This window comes from Pseudophryne corroboree, chromosome 3 (assembly GCF_028390025.1).
Source record: "Pseudophryne corroboree isolate aPseCor3 chromosome 3, aPseCor3.hap2, whole genome shotgun sequence".
NCBI lineage: Eukaryota > Metazoa > Chordata > Amphibia > Anura > Myobatrachidae > Pseudophryne > Pseudophryne corroboree.
This window is the reverse complement of record NC_086446.1, coordinates 445,760,511-445,786,081: the sequence shown is the minus strand read 5'-3', so window position 1 is coordinate 445,786,081 and position 25,571 is coordinate 445,760,511. Positions and strand designations below refer to the sequence as shown.

At 47.5% G+C, this 25,571-nt stretch overlaps 1 protein-coding gene across 1 annotated transcript in view; it reads left to right on the top strand.

The window, feature by feature from the left end:
* CTSA (cathepsin A) overlaps nucleotides 1-3,151 on the top strand; it is a 50,582-nt gene extending 47,431 nt beyond the window's left edge. The window contains exons 14-15 of the mRNA XM_063960478.1: nucleotides 2,271-2,372; nucleotides 2,515-3,151. Of these exons, the coding sequence (XP_063816548.1) occupies nucleotides 2,271-2,372; nucleotides 2,515-2,598 (186 nt within the window). The 3' untranslated portion in view covers nucleotides 2,599-3,151. The remainder of the gene's footprint in view (nucleotides 1-2,270; nucleotides 2,373-2,514) is intronic.
* Nucleotides 3,152-25,571: the final 22,420 nt, after the last annotated feature.

Sequence of the window (25,571 nt, the reverse complement as noted above, 5' to 3'; positions counted from 1 at the left end):
GGAACTAGCAACAGACACCTCCCAGTTTACATCAGGAAGATTAAAGTCTCCCATGATTATTACCTCTCCTTTTAATGCCATTTTAGTTATGTCCTGCAATAGGTTCTTGTCAAGTTCCTCTTCCTGACCTGGTGGCCTGTATATCACGCCAATACGAATAATCAACTTTTCCCCTGTTTCTATGGTCACCCAAAGGGCCTCAGTTTTTTCTTCAATACTTTGTATTAATGTAGTATTTATGGCATTTTTTACATACATTGCTACCCCTCCTCCGATTTTTTCCAATTCTGTCCTTCCTAAATAAAGTATATCCCGGTATAGCTATGTCCCAGTCATGATTTTCATTGTACCATGACTCTGTAATTGCCACAATGTCTAGATCATCCCTTGTCATTATTGCAGTTCTGGGATTTTATTTCCTAAGCTCCTAGCATTTGCAGACATAGCTTTTAGAGTTTTGTTTGTGCTTTTTCTGTTCCTAGCTATGTTCTTCTCTCTGCCTATTTTTATTTGGTTTTGATCTGAATTATCTTCTGTTGCTGTGGATATGCTTCCTATTCCCTTTGCCTGCAGAAACAATACCTCTGTGTTGGGCGAGCAGATTTCTTTATTGCTGTTTGGTTCTATTCTATACTATTCTGTGCTTTGGGGTACAACAGTGGGTTTTAACTCAATCCTCAAGACCATTAAGTAGGTCATGTTTTCATGATTTCTCTGTAGAACAGGTGGGATAATTACTGGCAAAGCAAAATGGATAACACTAGTGCATGATAAAAATCTGAAAACATGACTTACTGGGAGTACTAGAGCACAGGTTCTCAAACTCTGTCCTCAGGACCACACACAGTGCATATTTTGCAGGTCTTCTCACAGAATCACAAGTGACCTAATTAGCTCCACCTGTAGACCTTTGAAAATGTGTCAGTGAGTAATTAATACACCTGTGCACCTGCTGGGTTATCTGCAAAACATGCACTGTGTGTGCCCCCGAGGACCGAGTTTGAGAACCTCTGTGCTAGAGAATTGTAGTTGAAAACCCTGGGATAGGGTAACAAGACAAAAGCTTTTTTCACTCAAAACATCCAAGCCCATATACATTTTTCAAAAATATATTTAATCACCTCGTACCATGTGGGGAAAAGTCTTCTGTCTGAGACGGAGTTTAACTTTTTAGCCTTAATTTTTAGAACACCGCTCCTCGACCAAAAACACTACCTTACTATAAAGCATGGCTGTAGAAGCCGTATGCTTTGGGACTGCTTCTCCACTGATTCAGAAGGAACATGAACTAGAGAGGGCATAATGAATGTCTGCCAATTGACTTTTTTCCCTGACAAAAAGCTGAAGAGCAATGTCCTCCTTCCAACATAATGATCCAAAGCAGACATCCATGTCAACTAAGGGTGGAAAATGAAGATTAGTTTGGCAATGGCCCAGGCATCAATCCCACTGAACCTGTGCAATTACATAGTGGGCTACACGCAGAAGGATCCCCTCCACAATTTGCACACTGAACTTTGCAAATCAATTCTGCTCCTCCCTGTTAAGTCCCATGTTTGCAAAGTTGATGAGTTATTCGAAGACTTGCTGCTATAATCAAAAGGTGCATCTACAAAGTGTTAGTATAGAAGTGTGCAGGTTAAAGCAACCATGATATTTCCATTTCTATCTTCCATCTGGGGGATGCTGCACACTTACTGCTGGGTTAGAGTGTGTGGGTAAAGGAGTTTGGCACAGAACCTATAGAAAACTAACCCCTCCCATCTCCAGCATGACTAACCAGTATGACATTAATTGTTGAAAAAGGTCTGTTTTTTATTTCTGATTTTACGTCACAAAATATGAAATTTGAATAGTGTGGTTGTTTTTTGTTGTTTTTTGAGTCAATGTAGCTGACATTCCCAACCTCTATCCTGAAGGCACACTAACCATATATACTGTATCCTGGATATTGCTAAAAGCGGCACTGGTATTGTGCCTTGGGGACAGAGATTGGGAATGCCTGTATTACAGTTTGGAGTTGTGATATTCAGGGAGAATGAAGCACGAGTTGGTAACGAGTGGAAAATGAAGTGCTACGTAGATTAGTTTTCCTGCCAGAATCTCTGCAGTATGTTTAGGAATGCATATGGCCTGTACAGTTCTCAGAATGAAAAGCTATGCAGAAGAAAGAACAGAACATGCGGTTTCTATAGATCTACATTGCTAGCAGAGACTAGCCATTGTGTGTTGTCCTGCATACAGTTTTCTCACACCACTCTGATGTTTAGCTGCAGGTACAGCGCCGGCCTTGGCTGTATACTGATGGAGACCAGCAGCAGATTGGTGGATTTGTGAAGGAATTTTCCAATTTGACGTTCCTTACAATTAAGGTATACAAAGCTTTATAGACTGATCTTATAATGCTGTTTCTGTTCATAACACAAGCCCAGTCTACGTCTATTGATGTAGCATTCTGTACAACAGTGGTAGGTTTATGTATATTTTATACTCTGACGCTTTTTCTTCTTATAGGGAGCTGGTCACATGGTGCCCACTGACAAGCCAAGCTCTGCCTTCATCGTATTCAGCCGCTACATAAAAAATGAGCCTTTCTAGGTGTTCTTATTGCCTCTTATTCCGCACAATATTTATTGGAGGATAAGGACTGTTCACGCTCTAGGATGGCGCTTTATATGTGACTGACTGTTTTACATAATCTCAAGGTCAAATCAGTAGCAAATATATTTGTTGTCCCATGTGTGTCCTCTCTATGATTAATGTTCCAGTATCAATATCTCATAATGGGTCTGTTCTCTGGTGTATATAGTTTTAATTCCCCCTCAAGGTTAATATATACTGTGATCTCAGGGTGCTTGTAGATGTGGCACTGAAATTCAAACTTTCAGGTATAATTTATCAAGATGACAAAAGTTGTTTATCTGTGAAATTTGTTTTGGTTTCTTTTTGGTGGGGGGGGGGGGTACATCTGTAACTTAAGTCGTTTTTTTTTTCTTGGCGTGTACTTCATGAGATGAACAAAGATTATTCCTATCATGTTCTTTATGATGGCACATTGTGTCTTTGCACTTATTTTTTTCTCTCTAACATTTATATTAGTAGCCTTAAAATCATGCTTTACCAATTTCAATAAAGATTTTTTTTTTATAAAGTGTTTATTGGTGTATATGTGTGTGTGTGTGTATAGATATAGATTGATATAGTTAGTGTGTTAGATTCCAGGGGCTGGCACTCACTTGCAACAATAAAGAATCTCAGCCGGTGCCCCCACAAAAAATGCAATACCTACCTTCCCTTTTGGTGCGACACTCCAGGCTTGACAAACACACAAGGCGCTGTTGTATAAACGTTTCAGTATTTAAACTGTCATCAGAATAACCAGACTTAAAACATTACATACCTTTTTATAGAACCCACCGCAGTGCATCAGGCTAGCCGGAGCGGGACCACACACCCGCTGAAACCCCGGAACGTCAGTGCCATCACTATAGTAACGAGACCAAAACCAAAGGCCCGTACACACTGGTCTATATATCGGCCGTTCTCTTGAACGACCGATATATCGCGGGACCGTCGGCCAGTGTCGTCCACAAACGTATTGTGTCAGCCGCACAGCCGACTGACAATATATCTACCGATATATTGGCACGTCGCTGTGTGTGTACGGCCGACTGCCCGTACACATGCTGCGGTGATTGACGGCTGAACTGGGCGGGCGTGTGTACACACCCGCCCAGTTCATGACGTCCGTCCCCGACGGATCGGGCAGTGTGTATGCACAGCACACTGCCCGATCCGTCCATAGATATATCTGCAGATCAATTGATCTGCAGATATATCTTTCTAGTGTGTACCCACCTTAAGTCCGTGCATACATACTCAGGCTGAGAGTAATAAGAACAATGATAAAGCTGTTACAGCAAAGACTGTTACTAGATACTATGTTTGAATCTACTACTGTTAAGTTTGAAATGTGTTCATGTTGGTCTTTTTGCTGTAACGGCTTTATCATTGTTCTTATTACACTCAGCCTGAGTATGTATGCACGGACTTAGTTTTGGTCTTGTGTGTAAAAAAAAAAAAAAAAAAAAAAAAACAAATAAAAAATAGATTTTATAGCTCAAAAAAAATAAAGGGAACACTAAAATAACACATCCTAGATCTGAATGAATAAAATATTCTTATTAAATACTTTGTTCTTTACGTAGTTGAATGTGCTGACAACAAAATCACACACATTATCAATGGAAATCAAATTTATTAACCCATGGAGGTCTGGATTTGGAGTCCCACTCAAAATTAAAGTGGAAAAACACACTACAGGCTGATCCAACTTTGATGTAATGTCCTTAAAACAAGTCAAAATGAGGCTCAGTAGTGTGTGTGGCCTCCACGTGCCTGTATGATCTCCCTACAACGCTGGGCATGCTCCTGATGAGGTGGCGGATGGTCTCCTGAGGGATCTCCTCCCAGACCTGGACTAAAGCATCCGCCAACTCCTGGACAGTCTGTGGTGCAACGTGGCGTTGGTGGATGGAGCGAGACATGATGTGCTCAATTGGATTCAGGTCTGGGGAACGGGCGGGCCAGTCCATAGCATCCATGCCTTCGTCTTGCAGGAACTGCTGACACACTCCAGCCACATGAGGTCTAGCATTGTCTTGCATTAGGAGGTACCCAGGGCTAACCGCACCAGCATATGGTCTCACAAGGGGTCTGAGGATCTCATCTTGGTACCTAATGGCAGTCAGGCTACCTCTGGCGAGCACATGGAGGGCTGTGCGGCCCCCCAAAGAAATGCCACCCCACACATTACTGACCCACTGCCAAACCGGTCATGCTGGAGGATGTTGCTGGCAGCAGAACGTTCTCCTTGGCGTCTCCAGACTCTGTCACGTCTGCTCAGTGAGAACCTGCTTTCATCTGTGAAGAGTACAGGGCGCCAGTGGCGAATTTGCTAATCTTGGTGTTCTCTGGCAAATGCCAAACGTCCTGCACGGTATTGGACTGTAAGCACAACCCCCACCTGTGGATGTCGGGCCCTCATGGAGTCGGTTTCTGATCGTTTGAGTAGACACATGCACATTTGTGGCTTGCTGGAGGTCATTTTGCAGGGCTCTGGCAGTGCTCTTCCTGTTCCTCCTTGCACAAAGGCGGAGGTAGCGGTCCTGCTGCTGGGTTGTTGCCCTCCTATGGCCTCCTCCACGTCTCCTGATGGACTGGCCTGTCTCCTGGTAGCGCCTCCATGCTCTGGACACTACGCTGACAGACACAGCAAACCTCCTTGGCACAGCTCGCATTGATGTGCCATCCTGGATAAGCTGCACTACCTGAGCCACTTGTGTGGGTTGTAGACTCCATCTCATGTTACCACTAGAGTGAAAGCACCGCCAGCTTTCAAAAGTGACCAAAACATCAGCCAGAAAGCATAGGAGCTGAGAAGTGGTCTGTGGTCACCACCTGCAGAACAACTCCTTTATTGGGGGTGTCTTGCGAATTGCCTATAATTCCCACCTGTTGTCTATTCCATTTGCACAACAGCATGTGAAATTGATTGTCAATCAGTGTTGCTTCCTAAGTGGACAGTTTGATTTCACAGAAATGTGATTGACTTGGAGTTACATTGTGTTTAAGTGTTCCCTTTATTTTTTTGAGCAGTGTGTATGTGTATATATGTGTGTGTGTGTGTATATATGTGTATGTATGTATGTATTAGAGATGAGCGCCTGAAATTTTTCGGGTTTTGGGTTCGGTTCCGCGGCCGTGTTTTGGGTTCGAACGCGTTTTGGCAAAACCTCACCGAATTTTTTTTGTCGGATTCGGGTGTGTTTTGGATTCGGGTGTTTTTTTCAAAAAACACTAAAAAACAGCTTAAATCATAGAATTTGGGGGTCATTTTGATCCCAAAGTATTATTAACCTCAAAAACCATAATTTACACTCATTTTCAGTCTATTCTGAATACCTCACACCTCACTATTATTTTTAGTCCTAAAATTTGCACCGAGGTCGCTGTGTGAGTAAGATAAGCGACCCTAGTGGCCGACACAAACACCGGGCCCATCTAGGAGTGGCACTGCAGTGTCACGCAGGATGGCCCTTCCAAAAAACCCTCCCCAAACAGCACATGACGCAAAGAAAAAAAGAGGCGCAATGAGGTAGCTGTGTGAGTAAGATTAGCGACCCTAGTGGCCGACACAAACACCGGGCCCATCTAGGAGTGGCACTGCAGTGTCACGCAGGATGGCCCTTCCAAAAAACCCTCCCCAAACAGCACATGACGCAAAGAAAAAAAGAGGCGCAATGAGGTAGCTGTGTGAGTAAGATTAGCGACCCTAGTGGCCGACACAAACACCGGGCCCATCTAGGAGTGGCACTGCAGTGTCACGCAGGATGGCCCTTCCAAAAAACCCTCCCCAAACAGCACATGACGCAAAGAAAAAAAGAGGCGCAATGAGGTAGCTGTGTGAGTAAGATTAGCGACCCTAGTGGCCGACACAAACACCGGGCCCATCTAGGAGTGGCACTGCAGTGTCACGCAGGATGGCCCTTCCAAAAAACCCTCCCCAAACAGCACATGACGCAAAGAAAAAAAGAGGCGCAATGAGGTAGCTGACTGTGTGAGTAAGATTAGCGACCCTAGTGGCCGACACAAACACCGGGCCCATCTAGGAGTGGCACTGCAGTGTCACGCAGGATGTCCCTTCCAAAAAAACCCTCCCCAATCAGCACATGATGCAAAGAAAAAGAAAAGAAAAAAGAGGTGCAAGATGGAATTGTCCTTGGGCCCTCCCACCCACCCTTATGTTGTATAAACAAAACAGGACATGCACACTTTAACCAACCCATCATTTCAGTGACAGGGTCTGCCACACGACTGTGACTGATATGACGGGTTGGTTTGGACCCCCCCCAAAAAAGAAGCAATTAATCTCTCCTTGCACAAACTGGCTCTACAGAGGCAAGATGTCCACCTCATCTTCACCCTCCGATATATCACCGTGTACATCCCCCTCCTCACAGATTATCAATTCGTCCCCACTGGAATCCACCATCTCAGCTCCCTGTGTACTTTGTGGAGGCAATTGCTGCTGGTCAATGTCTCCGCGGAGGAATTGATTATAATTCATTTTAATGAACATCATCTTCTCCACATTTTCTGGATGTAACCTCGTACGCCGATTGCTGACAAGGTGAGCGGCGGCACTAAACACTCTTTCGGAGTACACACTTGTGGGAGGGCAACTTAGGTAGAATAAAGCCAGTTTGTGCAAGGGCCTCCAAATTGCCTCTTTTTCCTGCCAGTATAAGTACGGACTGTGTGACGTGCCTACTTGGATGCGGTCACTCATATAATCCTCCACCATTCTATCAATGTTGAGAGAATCATATGCAGTGACAGTAGACGACATGTCCGTAATCGTTGTCAGGTCCTTCAGTCCGGACCAGATGTCAGCATCAGCAGTCGCTCCAGACTGCCCTGCATCACCGCCAGCGGGTGGGCTCGGAATTCTGAGCCTTTTCCTCGCACCCCCAGTTGCGGGAGAATGTGAAGGAGGAGATGTTGACAGGTCGCGTTCCGCTTGACTTGACAATTTTGTCACCAGCAGGTCTTTCAACCCCAGCAGACCTGTCTCTGCCGGAAAGAGAGATCCAAGGTAGGCTTTAAATCTAGGATCGAGCACGGTGGCCAAAATGTAGTGCTCTGATTTCAACAGATTGACCACCCGTGAATCCTTGTTAAGCGAATTAAGGGCTGCATCCACAAGTCCCACATGCCTAGCGGAATCGCTCCCTTTTAGCTCCTTCTTCAATGCCTCCAGCTTCTTCTGCAAAAGCCTGATGAGGGGAATGACCTGACTCAGGCTGGCAGTGTCTGAACTGACTTCACGTGTGGCAAGTTCAAAGGGCATCAGAACCTTGCACAACGTTGAAATCATTCTCCACTGCACTTGAGACAGGTGCATTCCACCTACTATATCGTGCTCAATTGTATAGGCTTGAATGGCCTTTTGCTGCTCCTCCAACCTCTGAAGCATATAGAGGGTTGAATTCCACCTCGTTACCACTTCTTGCTTCAGATGATGGCAGGGCAGGTTCAGTAGTTTTTGGTGGTGCTCCAGTTTTCTGTACGTGGTGCCTGTACGCCGAAAGTGTCCCGCAATTCTTCTGGCCACCGACAGCATCTCTTGCACGCCCCTGTCGTTTTTTAAAAAATTCTGCACCACCAAATTCAAGGTATGTGCAAAACATGGGACGTGCTGGAATTGGCCCAGATTTAATGCACACACAATATTGCTGGCGTTGTCCGATGCCACAAATCCACAGGAGAGTCCAATTGGGGTAAGCCATTCCGCGATGATCTTCCTCCGTTGCCGTAAGAGGTTTTCAGCTGTGTGCGTATTCTGGAAAGCGGTGATACAAAGCGTAGCCTGCCTAGGAAAGAGTTGGCGTTTGCGAGATGCTGCTACTGGTGCCGCCGCTGCTGTTCTTGCGGCGGGAGTCCATACATCTACCCAGTGGGCTGTCACAGTCATATAGTCCTGACCCTGCCCTGCTCCACTTGTCCACATGTCCGTGGTTAAGTGGACATTGGGTACAGCTGCATTTTTTAGGACACTGGTGACTTTTTCTGAGGTCTGTGTACATTTTCGGTATCGCCTGCCTAGAGAAATGGAACCTAGATGGTATTTGGTACCGGGGACACAGTACCTCCAACAAGTCTCTAGTTGGCTCTGCAGTAATGATGGATACCGGAACCACGTTTCTCACCACCCAGGATGCCAAGGCCTCAGTTATCCGCTTTGCAGTAGGATGACTGCTGTGATATTTCATCTTCCTCGCAAAGGACTGTTGAACAGTCAATTGCTTACTGGAAGTAGTACAAGTGGGCTTACGACTTCCCCTCTGGGATGACCATCGACTCCCAGCGGCAACAACAGCAGCGCCAGCAGCAGTAGGCGTTACACGCAAGGATGCATCGGAGGAATCCCAGGCAGGAGAGGACTCGTCAGAATTGCCAGTGACATGGCCTGCAGGACTATTGGCATTCCTGGGGAAGGAGGAAATTGACACTGAGGGAGTTGGTGGGGTGGTTTGCGTGAGCTTGGTTACAAGAGGAAGGGATTTACTGGTCAGTGGACTGCTTCCGCTGTCACCCAAAGTTTTTGAACTTGTCACTGACTTATTATGAATGCGCTGCAGGTGACGTATAAGGGAGGATGTTCCGAGGTGGTTAACGTCCTTACCCCTACTTATTACAGCTTGACAAAGGGAACACACGGCTTGACACCTGTTGTCCGCATTTCTGGTGAAATACCTCCACACCGAAGAGCTGATTTTTTTGGTATTTTCACCTGGCATGTCAACGGCCATATTCCTCCCACGGACAACAGGTGTCTCCCCGGGTGCCTGACTTAAACAAACCACCTCACCATCAGAATCCTCCTGGTCAATTTCCTCCCCAGCGCCAGCAACACCCATATCCTCCTCATCCTGGTGTACTTCAACACTGACATCTTCAATCTGACTATCAGGAACTGGACTGCGGGTGCTCCTTCCAGCACTTGCAGGGGGCGTGCAAATGGTGGAAGGCGCATGCTCTTCACGTCCAGTGTTGGGAAGGTCAGGCATCGCAACCGACACAATTGGACTCTCCTTGTGGATTTGGGATTTCAAAGAACGCACAGTTCTTTGCGGTGCTTTGCCTTTTGCCAGCTTGAGTCTTTTCAGTTTTCTAGCGAGAGGCTGAGTGCTTCCATCCTCATGTGAAGCTGAACCACTAGCCATGAACATAGGCCAGGGCCTCAGCCGTTCCTTGCCACTCCGTGTGGTAAATGGCATATTGGCAAGTTTACGCTTCTCCTCCGACAATTTTATTTTAGGTTTTGGAGTCCTTTTTTTACTGATATTTGGTGTTTTGGTTTTGACATGCTCTGTACTATGCCATTGGGCATCGGCCTTGGCAGACGACGTTGCTGGCATTTCATCGTCTCGGCCATGACTAGTGGCAGCAGCTTCAGCACGAGGTGGAAGTGGATCTTGATCTTTCCCTAATTTTGGAACCTCAACATTTTTGTTCTCCATATTTTAATAGGCACAACTAAAAGGCACCTCAGGTAAACAATGGAGATGGATGGATTGGATACTAGTATACAATTATGGACGGGCTGCCGAGTGCCGACACAGAGGTAGCCACAGCCGTGAACTACCGCACTGTACTGTGTCTGCTGCTAATATATAGACTGGTTGATAAAGAGATAGTATACTCGTAACTAGTATGTATGTATGTATAAAGAAAGAAAAAAAACCCACGGTTAGGTGGTATATACAATTATGGACGGGCTGCCGAGTGCCGACACAGAGGTAGCCACAGCCGTGAACTACCGCACTGTACTGTGTCTGCTGCTAATATATAGACTGGTTGATAAAGAGATAGTATACTCGTAACTAGTATGTATGTATAAAGAAAGAAAAAAAAACCACGGTTAGGTGGTATATACAATTATGGACGGGCTGCCGAGTGCCGACACAGAGGTAGCCACAGCCGTGAACTACCGCACTGTACTGTGTCTGCTGCTAATATATAGACTGGTTGATAAAGAGATAGTATACTCGTAACTAGTATGTATGTATGTATAAAGAAAGAAAAAAAAACCACGGTTAGGTGGTATATACAATTATGGACGGGCTGCCGAGTGCCGACACAGAGGTAGCCACAGCCGTGAACTACCGCACTGTACTGTGTCTGCTGCTAATATATAGACTGGTTGATAAAGAGATAGTATACTCGTAACTAGTATGTATGTATAAAGAAAGAAAAAAAAACCACGGTTAGGTGGTATATACAATTATGGACGGGCTGCCGAGTGCCGACACAGAGGTAGCCACAGCCGTGAACTACCGCACTGTACTGTGTCTGCTGCTAATATATAGACTGGTTGATAAAGAGATAGTATACTCGTAACTAGTATGTATGTATAAAGAAAGAAAAAAAAACCACGGTTAGGTGGTATATACAATTATGGACGGGCTGCCGAGTGCCGACACAGAGGTAGCCACAGCCGTGAACTACCGCACTGTACTGTGTCTGCTGCTAATATAGACTGGTTGATAAAGAGATAGTATACTACTAATATTATATACTGGTGGTCAGGTCACTGGTCACTAGTCACACTGGCAGTGGCACTCCTGCAGCAAAAGTGTGCACTGTTTAATTTTAATATAATATTATGTACTCCTGGCTCCTGCTATAACCTATAACTGGCACTGCAGTAGTGCTCCCCAGTCTCCCCCACAATTATAAGCTGTGTGAGCTGAGCAGTCAGACAGATATATAATATATATAGATGATGCAGCACACTGGCCTGAGCCTGAGCAGTGCACACAGATATGGTATGTGACTGACTGAGTCACTGTGTGTATCGCTTTTTTCAGGCAGAGAACGGATATATTAAATAAACTGCACTGTGTGTCTGGTGGTCACTCACTATATAATATATTATGTACTCCTGGCTCCTGCTATAACCTATAACTGGCACTGCAGTAGTGCTCCCCAGTCTCCCCCACAATTATAAGCTGTGTGAGCGGAGCAGTCAGACAGATATATAATATTATATATAGATAATAGATGATGCAGCACACTGGCCTGAGCCTGAGCAGTGCACACAGATATGGTATGTGACTGAGTCACTGTGTGCTGTGTATCGCTTTTTTCAGGCAGAGAACGGATTATAAATAAAAGTGGTGGTCACTGGTCACTATCAGCAAAACTCTGCACTGTACACTACTGAGTACTCCTAATGCTCCCCAAAATTAGTAAATCAAGTGTCTAAACGGAGAGGACGCCAGCCACGTCCTCTCCCTATCAATCTCAATGCACGTGTGAAAATGGCGGCGACGCGCGGCTCCTTATATAGAATCCGAGTCTCGCGATAGAATCCGAGCCTCGCGAGAATCCGACAGCGTCATGATGACGTTCGGGCGCGCTCGGGTTAACCGAGCAAGGCGGGAAGATCCGAGTCGCTCGGACCCGTGAAAAAAAACATGAAGTTCTGGCGGGTTCGGATTCAGAGAAACCGAACCCGCTCATCTCTAGTATGTATGTATGTATATATATATATATATATTTCTCTAACGTCCTAGTGGATGCTGGGGACTCCGTCAGGACCATGGGGATAGCGGCTCCGCAGGAGACAGGGCACAAAAGCAAGCTTTTAGGATCACATGGTGTGTACTGGCTCCTCCCCCTATGACCCTCCTCCAAGCCTCAGTTAGGTTTTTGTGCCCGTCCAAGCAGGGTGCAATCTAGGTGGCTCTCTTAAAGAGTTGCTTAGAAAAAGTTTTTAGGTTCTTTATTTTCAGTGAGTCCTGCTGGCAACAGGCTCACTGCATCGAGGGACTTAGGGGAGAGAAGTGAACTCACCTGCGTGCAAGATGGATTGGCTTCTTAGGCTACTGGACACCATTAGCTCCAGAGGGAGTCGGAACACAGGTCTCGCCCTGGGGTTCGTCCCGGAGCCGCGCCGCCGACCCCCCTTGCAGATGCTGAAGATTGAAGAGGTCCGGAACCAGGCGGCAGAAGACTTTCAGTCTTCATCAGGTAGCGCACAGCACTGCAGCTGTGCGCCATTGTTGTCAGCACACTTCACACAGCGGTCACGGAGGGTGCAGGGCGCGGGGGGGGGCGCCCTGGGCAGCGAAAAATACATCACATATAGCCCTTGAGGCTATATGGATGTATTTAACCCCTGCCAGATATCACAAACTCCGGAGAAGAAGCCCGCCGAAAAGGGGGCGGGGCCTATTCTCCTCAGCACACAGCGCCATTTTCCCTCACAGAAATGCTGGTGGGAAGGCTCCCATGCTCTCCCCTGCACTGCACTACAGAAACAGGGTTAAAACAGAGAGGGGGGGCACTGATTTGGCGATATGAATATATATTAAATGCTATAAGGGAGGAACACTTATATAAAGGTTGTCCCTATATAATTATAGCGTTTTGGTGTGTGCTGGCAAACTCTCCCTCTGTCTCCCCAAAGGGCTAGTGGGTCCTGTCCTCTATCAGAGCATTCCCTATGTGTGTGCTGTATGTCGGTACGTGTGTGTCGACATGTATGAGGAAAATGTTGGTGAGGAGGCGGAGCAAATTGCCTGAAATGGTGATGTCACTCTCTAGGGAGTCGACACCGGAATGGATGGCTTATTTATGGAATTACGTGATAATGTCAACACGCTGCAAGCCGGTTGACGACATGAGACGGCCGGCGAACAAATTAGTACCTGCCCAGGCGTCTCAAACACTGTCAGGGGCTGTAAAACGCCCATTTACCTCAGTCGGTCGACACAGACCCAGACACGGACACTGATTTCAGTGTCGACGGTAAAGAAACAAACGTATTTTCCTTTAGGGACACACGTTAAGGGCAATGAAGGAGGTGTTACATATTTCTGATACTACAAGTACCACAAAAAAGGGTATTATGTGGGATGTGAAAAAACTACCTGTAGTTTTTCCTGAATCAGATAAATGAAATGAAGTGTGTGATGATGCGTGGGTTTCCCCCGATAGAAAATTATTGGCGGTATACCCTTTCCCGCCAGAAGTTAGGGCGCGTTGGGAAACACCCCTTAGGGTGGATAAGGCGCTCACATGCTTATCAGAACAAGTGGCGGTACCATCTACAGATAGGGCCGTACTTAAGGAGCCAGCTGATAGGAGGCTGGAAAATATCCTAAAAAGTATACATACACATGCTGGTGTTATACTGCGACCAGCGATCGCCTCAGCCTGGATGTGCAGAGCTGAGGTGGCTTGGTCGGATTCCCTGACTAAAAATATTGATACCCTTGACAGGGACAGTATTTTATTGACTATAGAGCATTTAAAGGATGCATTTCTATATATGCGAGATGCGCAGAGTGATATTTGCACTCTGGCATCAAGAGTAAATGCGATGTCCATATCTGCAAGAAGATGTTTATGGACACGACAGTGGTCAGGTGATGCAGATTCCAAACGGCACAAAGATGTATTGCCGTATAAAGGGGAGGAGTTATTTGGGGTCGGTCCATGGGACCTGGTGGTCACGGCAACTGCTGGAAAATCCACCGTTTTTTACCCTAAGTCACATCTCTGCAGAAAAAGACACCGTCTTTTCAGCCTCAGTCCTTTCGTCCCTATAAGAGTCATATCTGCCCAGGGATAGAGGAAAGGGAAGAAGACTGCAGCAGGCAGCCCATTCCCAGGAACAGAAGCCCTAAAACGCTTCTACCAAGTTCTCAGCATGACGCTGGGACCGTACAGGACCCCTGGATCCTACAAGTAGTATCCAAGGGGTACAGATTGGAATGTCGAGACGTTTCCCCCTCGCAGGTTCCTGTAGTCTGCTGTACCAATGTCTCCCTCCGACAGGGAGGCAGTATTGAAAACAATTCACAAGCTGTATTCCCAGCAGGTGATAATCAAAGTACCCCTCCTACAACAAGGAAAGGGGTATTATTCCACACTATATGGTGGTACTGAAGCCAGAAGGCTAGGTGAGACCTATTCTAAATCTGAAATATTTGAACACTTACAAAAGTTCAAATCCAGATGGAGTCACTCAGAGCAGTGATAGCGAACCGGGAAGAAGGGGACTATATGGTGTCCCGGGACATCAGGGATGCTTACCTCCATGTCCCAAAAATTTGCCTTTCTCACCGAGGGTACCTCAGGTTCGTGGTACAGAACTGTCACTATCAGTTTCAGACGATGCCGTTGGATTGTCCAAGGCACCCCGGGTCCTTACCAAGGTAATGACCGAAATGAGGATTCGTCTTCAAAGAAAATGGACGACTTCCTGATAAGAACAAGGTCCAGAGAACAGTTGGAGGTCGGAGTAGCACTATCTCAAGTAGTTCTACGACAGCACGGGTGGATTCTAAATATTCCAAAACCGCAGTTGTTCCGACGACACGTCTGCTGGTCCTAGGGATGATTCTGGACACAGTCCAGAAAAAGGTGTTTCTCCCAGAGGAGAAAGCCAGGGAGTTATCCGAGCTAATCGGGATCCTCCTAAAAACCAGGAAAAGTGTCAGTGCATCATTGCACAAGAGTCCTGGTAAAAATGGTGGCTTATTACGAAGCGATTCCATTCGGCAGATTTCACGCAAGAACTCTTCAGTGGGATCTGCTGGACAAATGGTCCGGATCGCATCTTCAGATGCATCAGCGGATAACCCTATATCCAAGGACAAGGGTGTCTCTCCTGTGGTGATTACAGAGTGCTCATCTTCTAGAGGGCCGCAGATTCGGCATTCAGGATTGGGTGCTGGTGACCACGGAGGCCAGCCTGAGAGGCTGGAGAGCAGTCACACAGGGAAAAAATTTCCAGGGAGTGTGATCAAGTCTGGAGAATTCTCTCCACATAAATATACTGGAGCTAAGAGCAAATTTATAATGCTCTAAACTTAGCAAGACCCCTGCTTCAAGGTCAGCCGGTATTGATCCAGTGGGATAACATCACGGCAGTCGCCCACGTAAACAGAAAGGGCGGCACAAGAAGCAGGAGGGCAGTGGCAAAACTGCAAGGATTTTTCGCTAGGCGGAAAATCATGTGATAGCACTGTCAGCAGTGTTCATTCCGGGAGTGGACGACTGGGAAGCAGACTTCCTCAGCAGGCACGACCTCCACCCGGGAGAGTGGGAACTTCATCGGGAAGTTTTCCGCATGATTGTGAACCGTTGGGAAAGACCAAAGGTGGACATGATGGCATCCCGCCCGAACAAAAAAAACGGGACAGGTATTGCGCCAGGTCACGAGACCTTCAGGCGATAGCTGTGGATGTCCTGGTAACACCGCGGGTGTAACAGTCGGTGTATGTGTTCCCTCCTCTGCTTCTCATAACCAAGGTATTGAGAATTATAAGACGTAGAGGAGTAAGAACTATACTCGTGGCTCCGGATTGGCCAAGAGGGACTTGGTACCCGGAATTTCAAGAGATGCTCACAGAGGACTAATGGCCTCGGGAGCTAAGAAGGGACTTGCTTCAGCAAGTACCATGTCTGTTCCAAGACTTACCGCGGCTGCGTTTGACGGCATGGCGGTTGAACGCCGGATCCTAAGGGTAAAGGCATTCCGGAAGAGGTCATACCTACCCTGGTCAAAGCCAGGAAGGAGGTGACCGCACAACGTTATCACCACATGTGGTGAAAATATGTTGCGTGGGTGAGGCCAGGAAGGCCCCACGAAGAAATTTCAACTAGGTCGATTTCTGCACTTCCTGCAAACAGGAGTGTCTATGAGCCTCAAATTGGGGTCCATTAAGGTTCAAGTTTCGGCCCTGTAGATTTTCTTCCAGAAAGAATTGGCTTCAGTTCCTGAAGTCCAGACATTTGTCAAGGGAGTATTGCATATACAGCCCCTTTTGTGCCTCCAGTGGCACCGTGGGATCTCAACGTAGTGTTGGGATTCCTCAAATCATATTGGTTTGAACCGCTCAAATCTGTGGATTTGAAATATCTCACATGGAAAGTGACCATGCTGTTGGCCCTGGCCTCGGCCAGGCGAGTGTTAGAATTGGCGGCTTTGTCTTACAAAAGCCCATATTTGATTTTCCATTCGGACAGGGCAGAACTGCGGACTCGTCCCCAGTTTCTTCCTAAGGTGGTGTCAGCGTTTCACCTGAAACAACCTATTGTGGTGCCTGCGGCTACTAGGGACTTGGAGGACTCCAAGTTGCTAGACGTTGTCAGGGCCCTGAAAATATATATATATATATATATATATATATATATAAATTCCAGGACGGCTGGAGTCAGAAAGTCTGACTTGCTGTTTATATTGTATGCACCCAAAAAGCTGGGTGCTCCTGCTTCTAAGCAGACTATTGCTCGTTGGATTTGTAGTACAATTCAGCTTGCACATTCTGTGGCAGGCCTGCCACAGCCAAAATCTGTAAATGCCCATTCCACAAGGAAGGTGGGCTCATCTTGGGCGGCTGCCCGAGGGGTCTCGGCTTTACAACTTTGCCGAGCAGCTACGTGGTCAGGGGGGAACACGTTTGTAAAATTTTACAAATTTGATACCCTGGCTGAGGAGGACCTGGAGTTCTCTCATTCGGTGCTGCAGAGTCATCCGCACTCTCCCGCCCGTTTGGGAGCTTTGGTATAATCCCCATGGTCCTGACGGAGTCCCCAGCATCCACTAGGACGTTAGAGAAAATAAGATTTTACTTACCGATAAATCTATTTCTCATAGTCCGTAGTGGATGCTGGGCGCCCATCCCAAGTGCGGATTGTCTGCATTACTTGTACATAGTTATTGTTACAAAAATCGGGTTATTATTGTTGTGAGCCATCTTTTTTTAGAGGCTACTTCTTTGTTATCATACTGTTAACTGGGTTCAGATCACAAGTTGTACGGTGTGATTGGTGTGGCTGGTATGAGTCTTACCCGGGATTCAAGATCCTTCCTTATTGTGTACGCTCGTCCGGGCACAGTACCTAACTGAGGCTTGGAGGAGGGTCATAGGGGGAGGAGCCAGTACACACCATGTGATCCTAAAAGCTTGCTTTTGTGCCCTGTCTCCTGCGGAGCCGCTATCCCCATGGTCCTGACGGAGTCCCCAGCATCCACTACGGACTATGAGAAATAGATTTATCGGTAAGTAAAATCTTATTATGTATGTATGTATATATGTGTATGTATGTATATATATATATATATATATATATATATATTGTGTATGTATGTATTCTTTTTCAAAGAGCTTAATCTTTGTATTTATATATAGAAACTACTAGGTGGTGCAATGTGAATCAGAGGCACTACGTTTGGTGTAATGTGCACAAGATTGTTTTTACTGCGTGGCATAATTTGAATTGGGGATACTATTGCATGGCCTTCAGCATGTTCTGTCCCTTTATTAAGTATGTGAAGGAGGGGGGTGGATATAACATTTCTGAAATGGATGGGGGGGGGGGGGGGGGGGGAGCGCCATATTACTACATTGCACCGGGCGCCAAAAATCCTAGTTTCGGTCCTGGTAGACATGTAGGCTTAAAACTGATTTGTGATCATTTTGCTGTGATAATTCTCACTTTGGCTCATTTATAACGCATTCCCTCTGTGATGTGTGTGCACACAAGTGACTTAGGGGCAGGTGTATTTAGCCTGGAGAAGGCATAAGGAGTGATAAACCAGTGGTAAGTGATAAACACACCAGCCAATCAGCGCATAACTGTTAATTTGCATATTGGAGCTGATTGGCTGGTACTGGATTTCTGTCTATGGAAGCAGGTGGGATATTACTGACCCAGCAACATAGATTAACTAACCTGTTCCATATTACAGAAGTCCAGAAAACATGATTTGTTGGTTTCTGAAGACTGGAGTTTAGAACCATTGCTCAAGGCACCCTAACAGTCCATGTTTTAAGGCTATCCATGATTGAGCACAGATGGTTAGATGAAATCAACTGAAGTACTAATAGTCACCTGTACTCAAACATGGATATCCTTAAAAACGGGACTTACGGTGCCTTGAGGCCTGCGTTTGGGAACCACTGGTATAAGACATTGCTATACAGAGGTTATGTCGCATTTGTACCATGTACATGTTCAATTGTCATTTTCTTTGTACCTTTTTTTTATAATGTAGTATTTTATATTTGGTACATACATCCCATTCCTGTTTCTAAGCATTAGGTACATATATTCTATATCTTAAGGCCGCTATGCGTCCGCAATCGATGGGACAATGGGGGTCATTATGACCCGTTCGCTAGCTGTTTTTTTTTTGCAGCCGAGCGAACGGGTACCCACTGCGCATGCGCCGTAGTGCGCCGGTGCATGCCAGACGGCCGAAGGCCATAGCCTGTCAGTCAGGCAGAGGCGGTTGCTGGGCAAGAGGGGGCGGAACGGTGGTGTTTGGCCGCTGTTTCGTGGGCGCGGCCCAGCCAACGCAGGCGGGGCTGGACCGTGCAGGGAGTGGCCTGCAGCGGCTGCGTGATGTCATACGCAGCCGCTGCGGGCCGGGAAGCGACGAGTAGCTCCCGGCCAGCACGCTAAAGCTGCGCTGGTCGGGAGCTATTCTTGAAGTGCAAAGGCATCGCCGCTGTGCAATGCCTTTGCACTTCTGCAGGGGGGCAGGGACTGACGTGGGGCGTACTAGCCCTGTGCTAGGCGTCACCCCGCATGTCAGTGTGAATTTAGCACCGCTATGATCATCTCTGAATGAGGGCCAATCTAAAGCTGATTGCGCTAATAAATCTTCAATTCGTGGGGTTCACAGATTCAGACCAAAAATTGATTGGCATTGTTAAACTGGGTACACACTAGGCCAGAGGTTCCCAAACGTGGTCCTCAAGGCACCCCAACAGTCCAGGTTTTAAGTATATCCATGCTTGGCCGCAGGTGACTTAATTAGCACCTCTGTCAATTTGATTTAACCATCCGTGCTGAGCCATGGATATACTTAATACCTGGTCTGTTGGGGTGCCTTGAGAACCGCGTTTGGGAACCTCTGCATTAGGCCATATTTTAAACAGTATCACTCATTTTTACACTTCTGAGTGATATCGTTTGTAATATCGCCCAGTATGTATGCTACAAACGTTGCACACTCCTGCGGGACGTTATAATCCTTCTGTTGCCTGTACATACAGCTCAATTTCGACTTATCGTCCAAAACTGCATGTATGGGTCAGTGGCGGTGTAACGTCACTGAATGATATCGTACAGCACTATATCTGCCGTCTGGGAGGGTAGGGAAAACACAAGGTGATATCACTCACGGAGCAAATCGTCTTGTGTGTATCAAGCTTAAAATTAGGTTGTCAAACATGTTGGATTTTACGGATCAATTGGGGCTGTAGATTGCTAGTGTATGGTAGCAAATTTGCAAACCGTATCTAATAAACCAATGAGCATTTCAAGATTGTCAGATCGGTCTTTGCTGAAAATGACCTGCAAATCACTGGAAAATATCTGTACTGTATGAGCATAGATTAGACGATTGGGGAATCTTTAATTCTGGGGGGGAAAAAAAAAAATCTTAGAATCTGTAGATTGTCTTTTGTGATTGCTGATGTATGGGGACCTTAACATGGGGTAGGGTATGCGTGACCGGCAGTCAGGAGACAACCGGTACCCTGGCAGCGGAATGTCGGCTGGGGGGGGAGCGAGCGCAACAATCCCCTTGTGGGCTCGCTGCAGTTACATAACTAGATCACCTTAACATGTATCTTTTCAATATGTAGGTGTATCTTTGTCCTCCAAGTAACCCAAAACTACACCTTTTCCTTGTATATATCTCTTCATCAGGCGCTTCTTCACTCTTGTACTATTCTCTTCTGGTTCTTCATCTTCAGGGGTTTCCATTATTCTTCTAACACTTTAATGCGTTTAGATGTCTTCTGACATTTTTGCTGTTTTTGTTAGGAAGGAAGTAATGGAAAGCTGCATACACTGTGTATAATAGCCAGATGTAAGGAAATTGTGGTGTAATCTGTAAGTAAAGGGGCGAAGGTAGCCAAACATGGCCGCCGTAGCCAGATAAGGGGAGGGGCATCTGGCAGCTCAAGGGTCAATGGTGGGAACCCTGGGGGGGGGGGGCGGAAGCCAGGCACGCCGGTCCCCTTTTCGGCACCTTGCCGGGGAGAACGGCCAGTGAGGGGCAGCAGGATTAATTGCAGGGGAGAGGGGCAGCGGCAGGCTTATGATGTGGGAGCCTGGGGGGGCTGAGTGCATTCACCCCCCCTGCGGAAAGGACAAGACACAGCAGCAGAAGCATCAGCTTACCTCCAGCCAGAACAAAGAAGGTCCAAGATCCAGGGCATATTCGGCAAGGGTGTTTGCCTGCAGCCACATCCAGGCAGACAAAGGGAGCCCCAGCAGCAGCAGCCACATCATACACAGTGAGAGGGCATGGAGGTTAATCACACAGCCCCAGCAATCCAGTGCAGCAACAGCAGCAATCGGGCAGTTGGGAATGCAGCAGATCATCCTGAGAGGAGCAGAAATTGACCAGCTCGCTACAGGGTAGCGTCTAGTTTCCCTTCGTGGAGAGGACCTTTCCCATAAGCCCCTGGATCCATGTCACAAACTATTTGGTAACCTGTGGCATGGCGAGCGTCCAATGGTGCATAAAAAAATAAAAATAACCCCAAACGAACGGAGAATGGAGAAAACATTTAGGTGCTGTAAGGGCGGAAGTTCTCTCCTGCCCTTTCGTTATGTCACTTCCAGGTCCTGATCACGAAGGGAACACACACACAACCCTCGCTACAGCGAGCATGAGGCAAGTGTGCACAAAGGAACTTCCTGTCCAGTGAGCCAGCAGCACAGCCAGAGGAAAGGGAGCAGAAGGGCGTCATCTGGTGGTCGAAGAGCGGAAAGACAGACACAGCCAGAACGACTGGGGTGGTAGAGCAAGAGTGCGGCGCACAGGAGTGCAATCACATCCAGGGCAGTGGAGGCAGCGATTGAAGGTGAGTGCCAGTGTATGCTGGTTGACGTGATGCCTGAGAGCACGGAGTCGGACGGGCATGAGTCAGGGGAGGAGGAGCAAGGCAACAGCAGGGGGTGGCAGGCACACAAGCAACCTCTCACAGGATCGCATCGCAAGCAACACTCGCCTCCATCACGGGCAGTCAGCAGGCACGGTTCCAGGCACGAGGAGATAGCAGAGGCAACAGCGATGCGGAGAAAGTGGGTCTTTCTTGCGGAAACCCAGAAATACAACAGCCCCGCGTGGCACCCAGGTTTCACACCCAGTTGCCGGGGTTATATGGAGCAACATCAAAGGACAATGATTCGCAGGAGGGTAGGCAGAGGTACTTCACACATTCCCCTCTGTTTATCTCCCCCGCCAGGAGGGGGACAATGACCTCGCTGCCCCCTCCAGCGGACAACAGGCACTCGCAGGGGCGGAAGGCAGACGGGGGACACCAAGGGCCGCTGGACGGGAGAGGTTCGGCCACGAGGAAGCGATACAAGCCCTTCTGACTTAAGCCAGAGGAGGGTAGACGGCGTACCCAAGAACAACGCAGTCCTTGCCTCGTCCAGCAGGGAAGCAGCACAGTCGGGCACCGTGGCAAGCCGTGGCCAAGCGCGGCACGGGGAAGCAACAGATTGTCATCACACAGGAACGGTGAGATAACTGATGCTTGTAATGTATACTGCTCAAAAAAATAAAGGGAACACTAAAATAACACATCCTGGATCTGAATGAATGAAATATTCTTATTAAATACTTTGTTCTTTACATAGTTGAATGTGCTGACAACAAAATCACACGAAAATTATCAATGGAAATCAAATTTATTAACCCATGGAGGTCTGGATTTGGAGTCGCACTCAAAATTAAAGTGGAAAAACACACTACAGGCTGATCCAACTTTGATGTAATGTCCTTAAAACAAGTCAAAATGAGGCTCAGTAGTGTGTGTGGCCTCCACGTGCCTGTATGACCTCCCTACAACGCCTGGGCATGCTCCTGATGAGGTGGCGGATGGTCTCCTGAGGGATCTCCTCCCAGACCTGGACTAAAGCATCCGCCAACTCCTGGACAGTCTGTGGTGCAACGTGGCGTTGGTGGATGGAGCGAGACATGATGTCCCAGATGTGCTCAATTGGATTCAGGTCTGGGGAATGGGCGGGCCAGTCCATAGCATCAATGCCTTCGTCTTGCAAGAACTGCTGACACACTCCAGCCACATGAGGTCTACCATTGTCTTGCATTAGGAGGAACCCAGGGCTAACCGCACCAGCATATGGTCTCACAAGGGGTCTGAGGAACTCATCTCGGTACCTAATGGCAGTCAGGCTACCTCTGGCGAGCACATGGAGGGCTGTGCGGCCGCCCAAAGAAATGCCACCCCACACCATTACTGACCCACTGCCAAACCGGTCATGTTGGAGGATGTGGTAGGCAGCAGATCGTTCTCCTTGGCGTCTCCAGACTCTGTCACGTCTGTCACATGTGCTCAGTGAGAACCTGCTTTCATTTGTGAAGAGCACAGGGTGCCAGTGGCGAATTTGCCAATCTTGGTGTTCTCTAGCAAATGCAAAATGTCCTGCACGGTGTTGGGCTGTAAGCACAACCCCCACCTGTGGACGTCGGGCCCTCATACCACCCTCATGGAGTCTGTTTCTGATCGTTTGAGTAGACACATGCACATTTGTGGCTGCTGGAGGTCATTTTTCAGGGCTCTGGCAGTTCTCCTCCTGTTCCTCCTTGCACAAAGGCGGAGGTAGCCGTCCTGCTGCTAGGTTGTTGCCCTCCTATGGCCTCCTCCACGTCTCCTGATGTACTGGCCTGTCTCCTGGTAGCGCCTCCATGCTCTGGACAGACACAGCAAACTTTCTTGCCACAGCTCGCATTGATGTGCCATCAGGGCCGTCTTTACGTATGGGCTCAATGGGCTCTTGCCCAAGGGCCCCAGGAGTATAAGGGCCCTAGGCTGATAGCTGAGGGTCCCCTCTTTCCAGGGGTACCAGATTTTTGAAAATCGGCCTTGGGGAACAGGAGATATTCAACGCGAAAGCAGTGGTCCCCATCCGAGCCTGTTAATTGCTCTTCCCAGCCAGATATCTCAGGTTCTGTCTGACATAGAATTTTTCTGAGGGTATAATCCAAAATCTGAGACTCTCCCCTTTTGCTGGACACTGTCAGCTTGTCTCTACTGTGCCCAGAACCAGAGATATCAGCCTTCCAGCAGCTGGTCCCTGCTCCAGCTCCACACGCCTGGTATACAGTTTTATATATTCATTGGAGGAGTGCTATGGCTCCTGACCTCTGATCCCCAAGTTCCCAGAACCTTCTGAAAGATGGGACTCTCTAGTTTTTTATCCCATTCAAAGCTAAGATATATATTTTCAGGAACTTGAGATATCTGCAGTCAAGCAAGCTGCCCTCCCACCAGAAAATGATGAATATTAAGCCCACTCCATTATCCACCCCTCCCCTACGTATTAAACACCCCCTACCACCCCGGAAGTCATGTACCAGGGCTTCTTTATTCAGCCTAATGGCCCCTCTACAGTTTAGTCCCATCTGTGCAGTAAAGGAGTAATTAGCAGAAATTACTGCTCCAGGTCCTACATGCTGAGCGGAAGATAGAACACCCCCTACCAACCGTGGGACATCAAAGCTGCCACTGATAGCACACCCCACCCCTACCGCTGGAGGATGGGTAGGGGGCCCAATGCATTGCTGTGCCCAGGGGCCCACACTGCTGTTAAGACGGCCCTGTGTGCCATCCTGGATGAGCTGCACTACCTGAGCCACTTGTGTGGGTTGTAGACTCCGTCTCATGTTACCACTAGAGTGAAAGCACCGCCAGCTTTCAAAAGTGACCAAAACATCAGCCAGAAAGCATAGGAGCTGAGAAGTGGTCTGTGGTCACCACCTGCAGAACAACTCCTTTATTGGGGGTGTCTTGCTAATTGCCTATAATTTCCACCTGTTGTCTATTCCATTTGCACAACAGCATGTGAAATTGATTGTCAATCAGTGTTGCTTCCTAAGTGGACAGTTTGATTTCACAGAAGTGTGATTGACTTGGAGTTACATTGTGTTGTTTAAGTGTTCCCTTTATTTTTTTGAGCAGTGTATAGTCTATTAATGACATGTTAGTGCAGGGAAATAGCACACAAAGGGTGTTCGTTTCCAATATAGCGGGTGGAGTAAACAGCAGTGTACATAGCGTTGTGCAAAGCCCGGGGGTGTTGGTGCTAGTGTTAGCGCGCAGGCCGAAGTGGGGGAAAGCAAGTCTGAGACAAAAGATGATGAAAAGTGTAAAGAGCTAAGGGAGCGGCTGCGCTTGGGGTTTGAGAATATTAAGAAAAAGAAATTGGCAGCCCCAGAGGCTGACGCGGTATTGAGCCGAATAGGGACATCTGAGACGGTTAAGTCAGGTTTCTTGCAACAGAGAAGCGGTAGACCATGAGCTAGGCGCGCTACGCTCGCACCTACCCATGCAGCTTAGGAAGGAGATTGTGAAGGGAGACTTTATAGATATATGCTCCCTTACCGAGAAGGAAAGATGTAGCGAGAAAGGGGGTTGGCAGAAGGAATCCTATAAAACCATTGAGCACTATTCCATGTACAAGGATCAGGGGGGACAAGCTTGGCGCAGGTATGACAAGGCGTTTAGGCTCAGAGCGCAGGGGCAGAAGTCCATTAAGTGTGGCGCAAGGGATATCGGACTATGGTTTAAAGCGCAAGCAAGGGTTGGAGCCAAGAAAGGTAGCGCAACGCAAAAGCTAGCAGGGAGGCCTGGCACACCCAAGCAAGACGAGCTTAAATGCTACACCTTTAATGATGCGCGTTGTACCAGACCCTTCTGTGGGTTTAAACACGCTTGCACCCTCTGTAGCGGCAGTCACTCAGCAAAAGAGTGCTTTAAGCAGAAAGGTCAGCAAGGAGAGAAGGTAACCGGAGCGACTGTCTCTGGCAAAAGCATCTAGCCCAGTGAGGCTAGGGGGAATCTGAGAGTGGCTAACCAGATACCCAATGCGGGCATAAGCCAAGCTGCTACTGGAGGGCTTTCTGTGGGGGTTTTAGGATCCCTATAAGGAAGCCCATT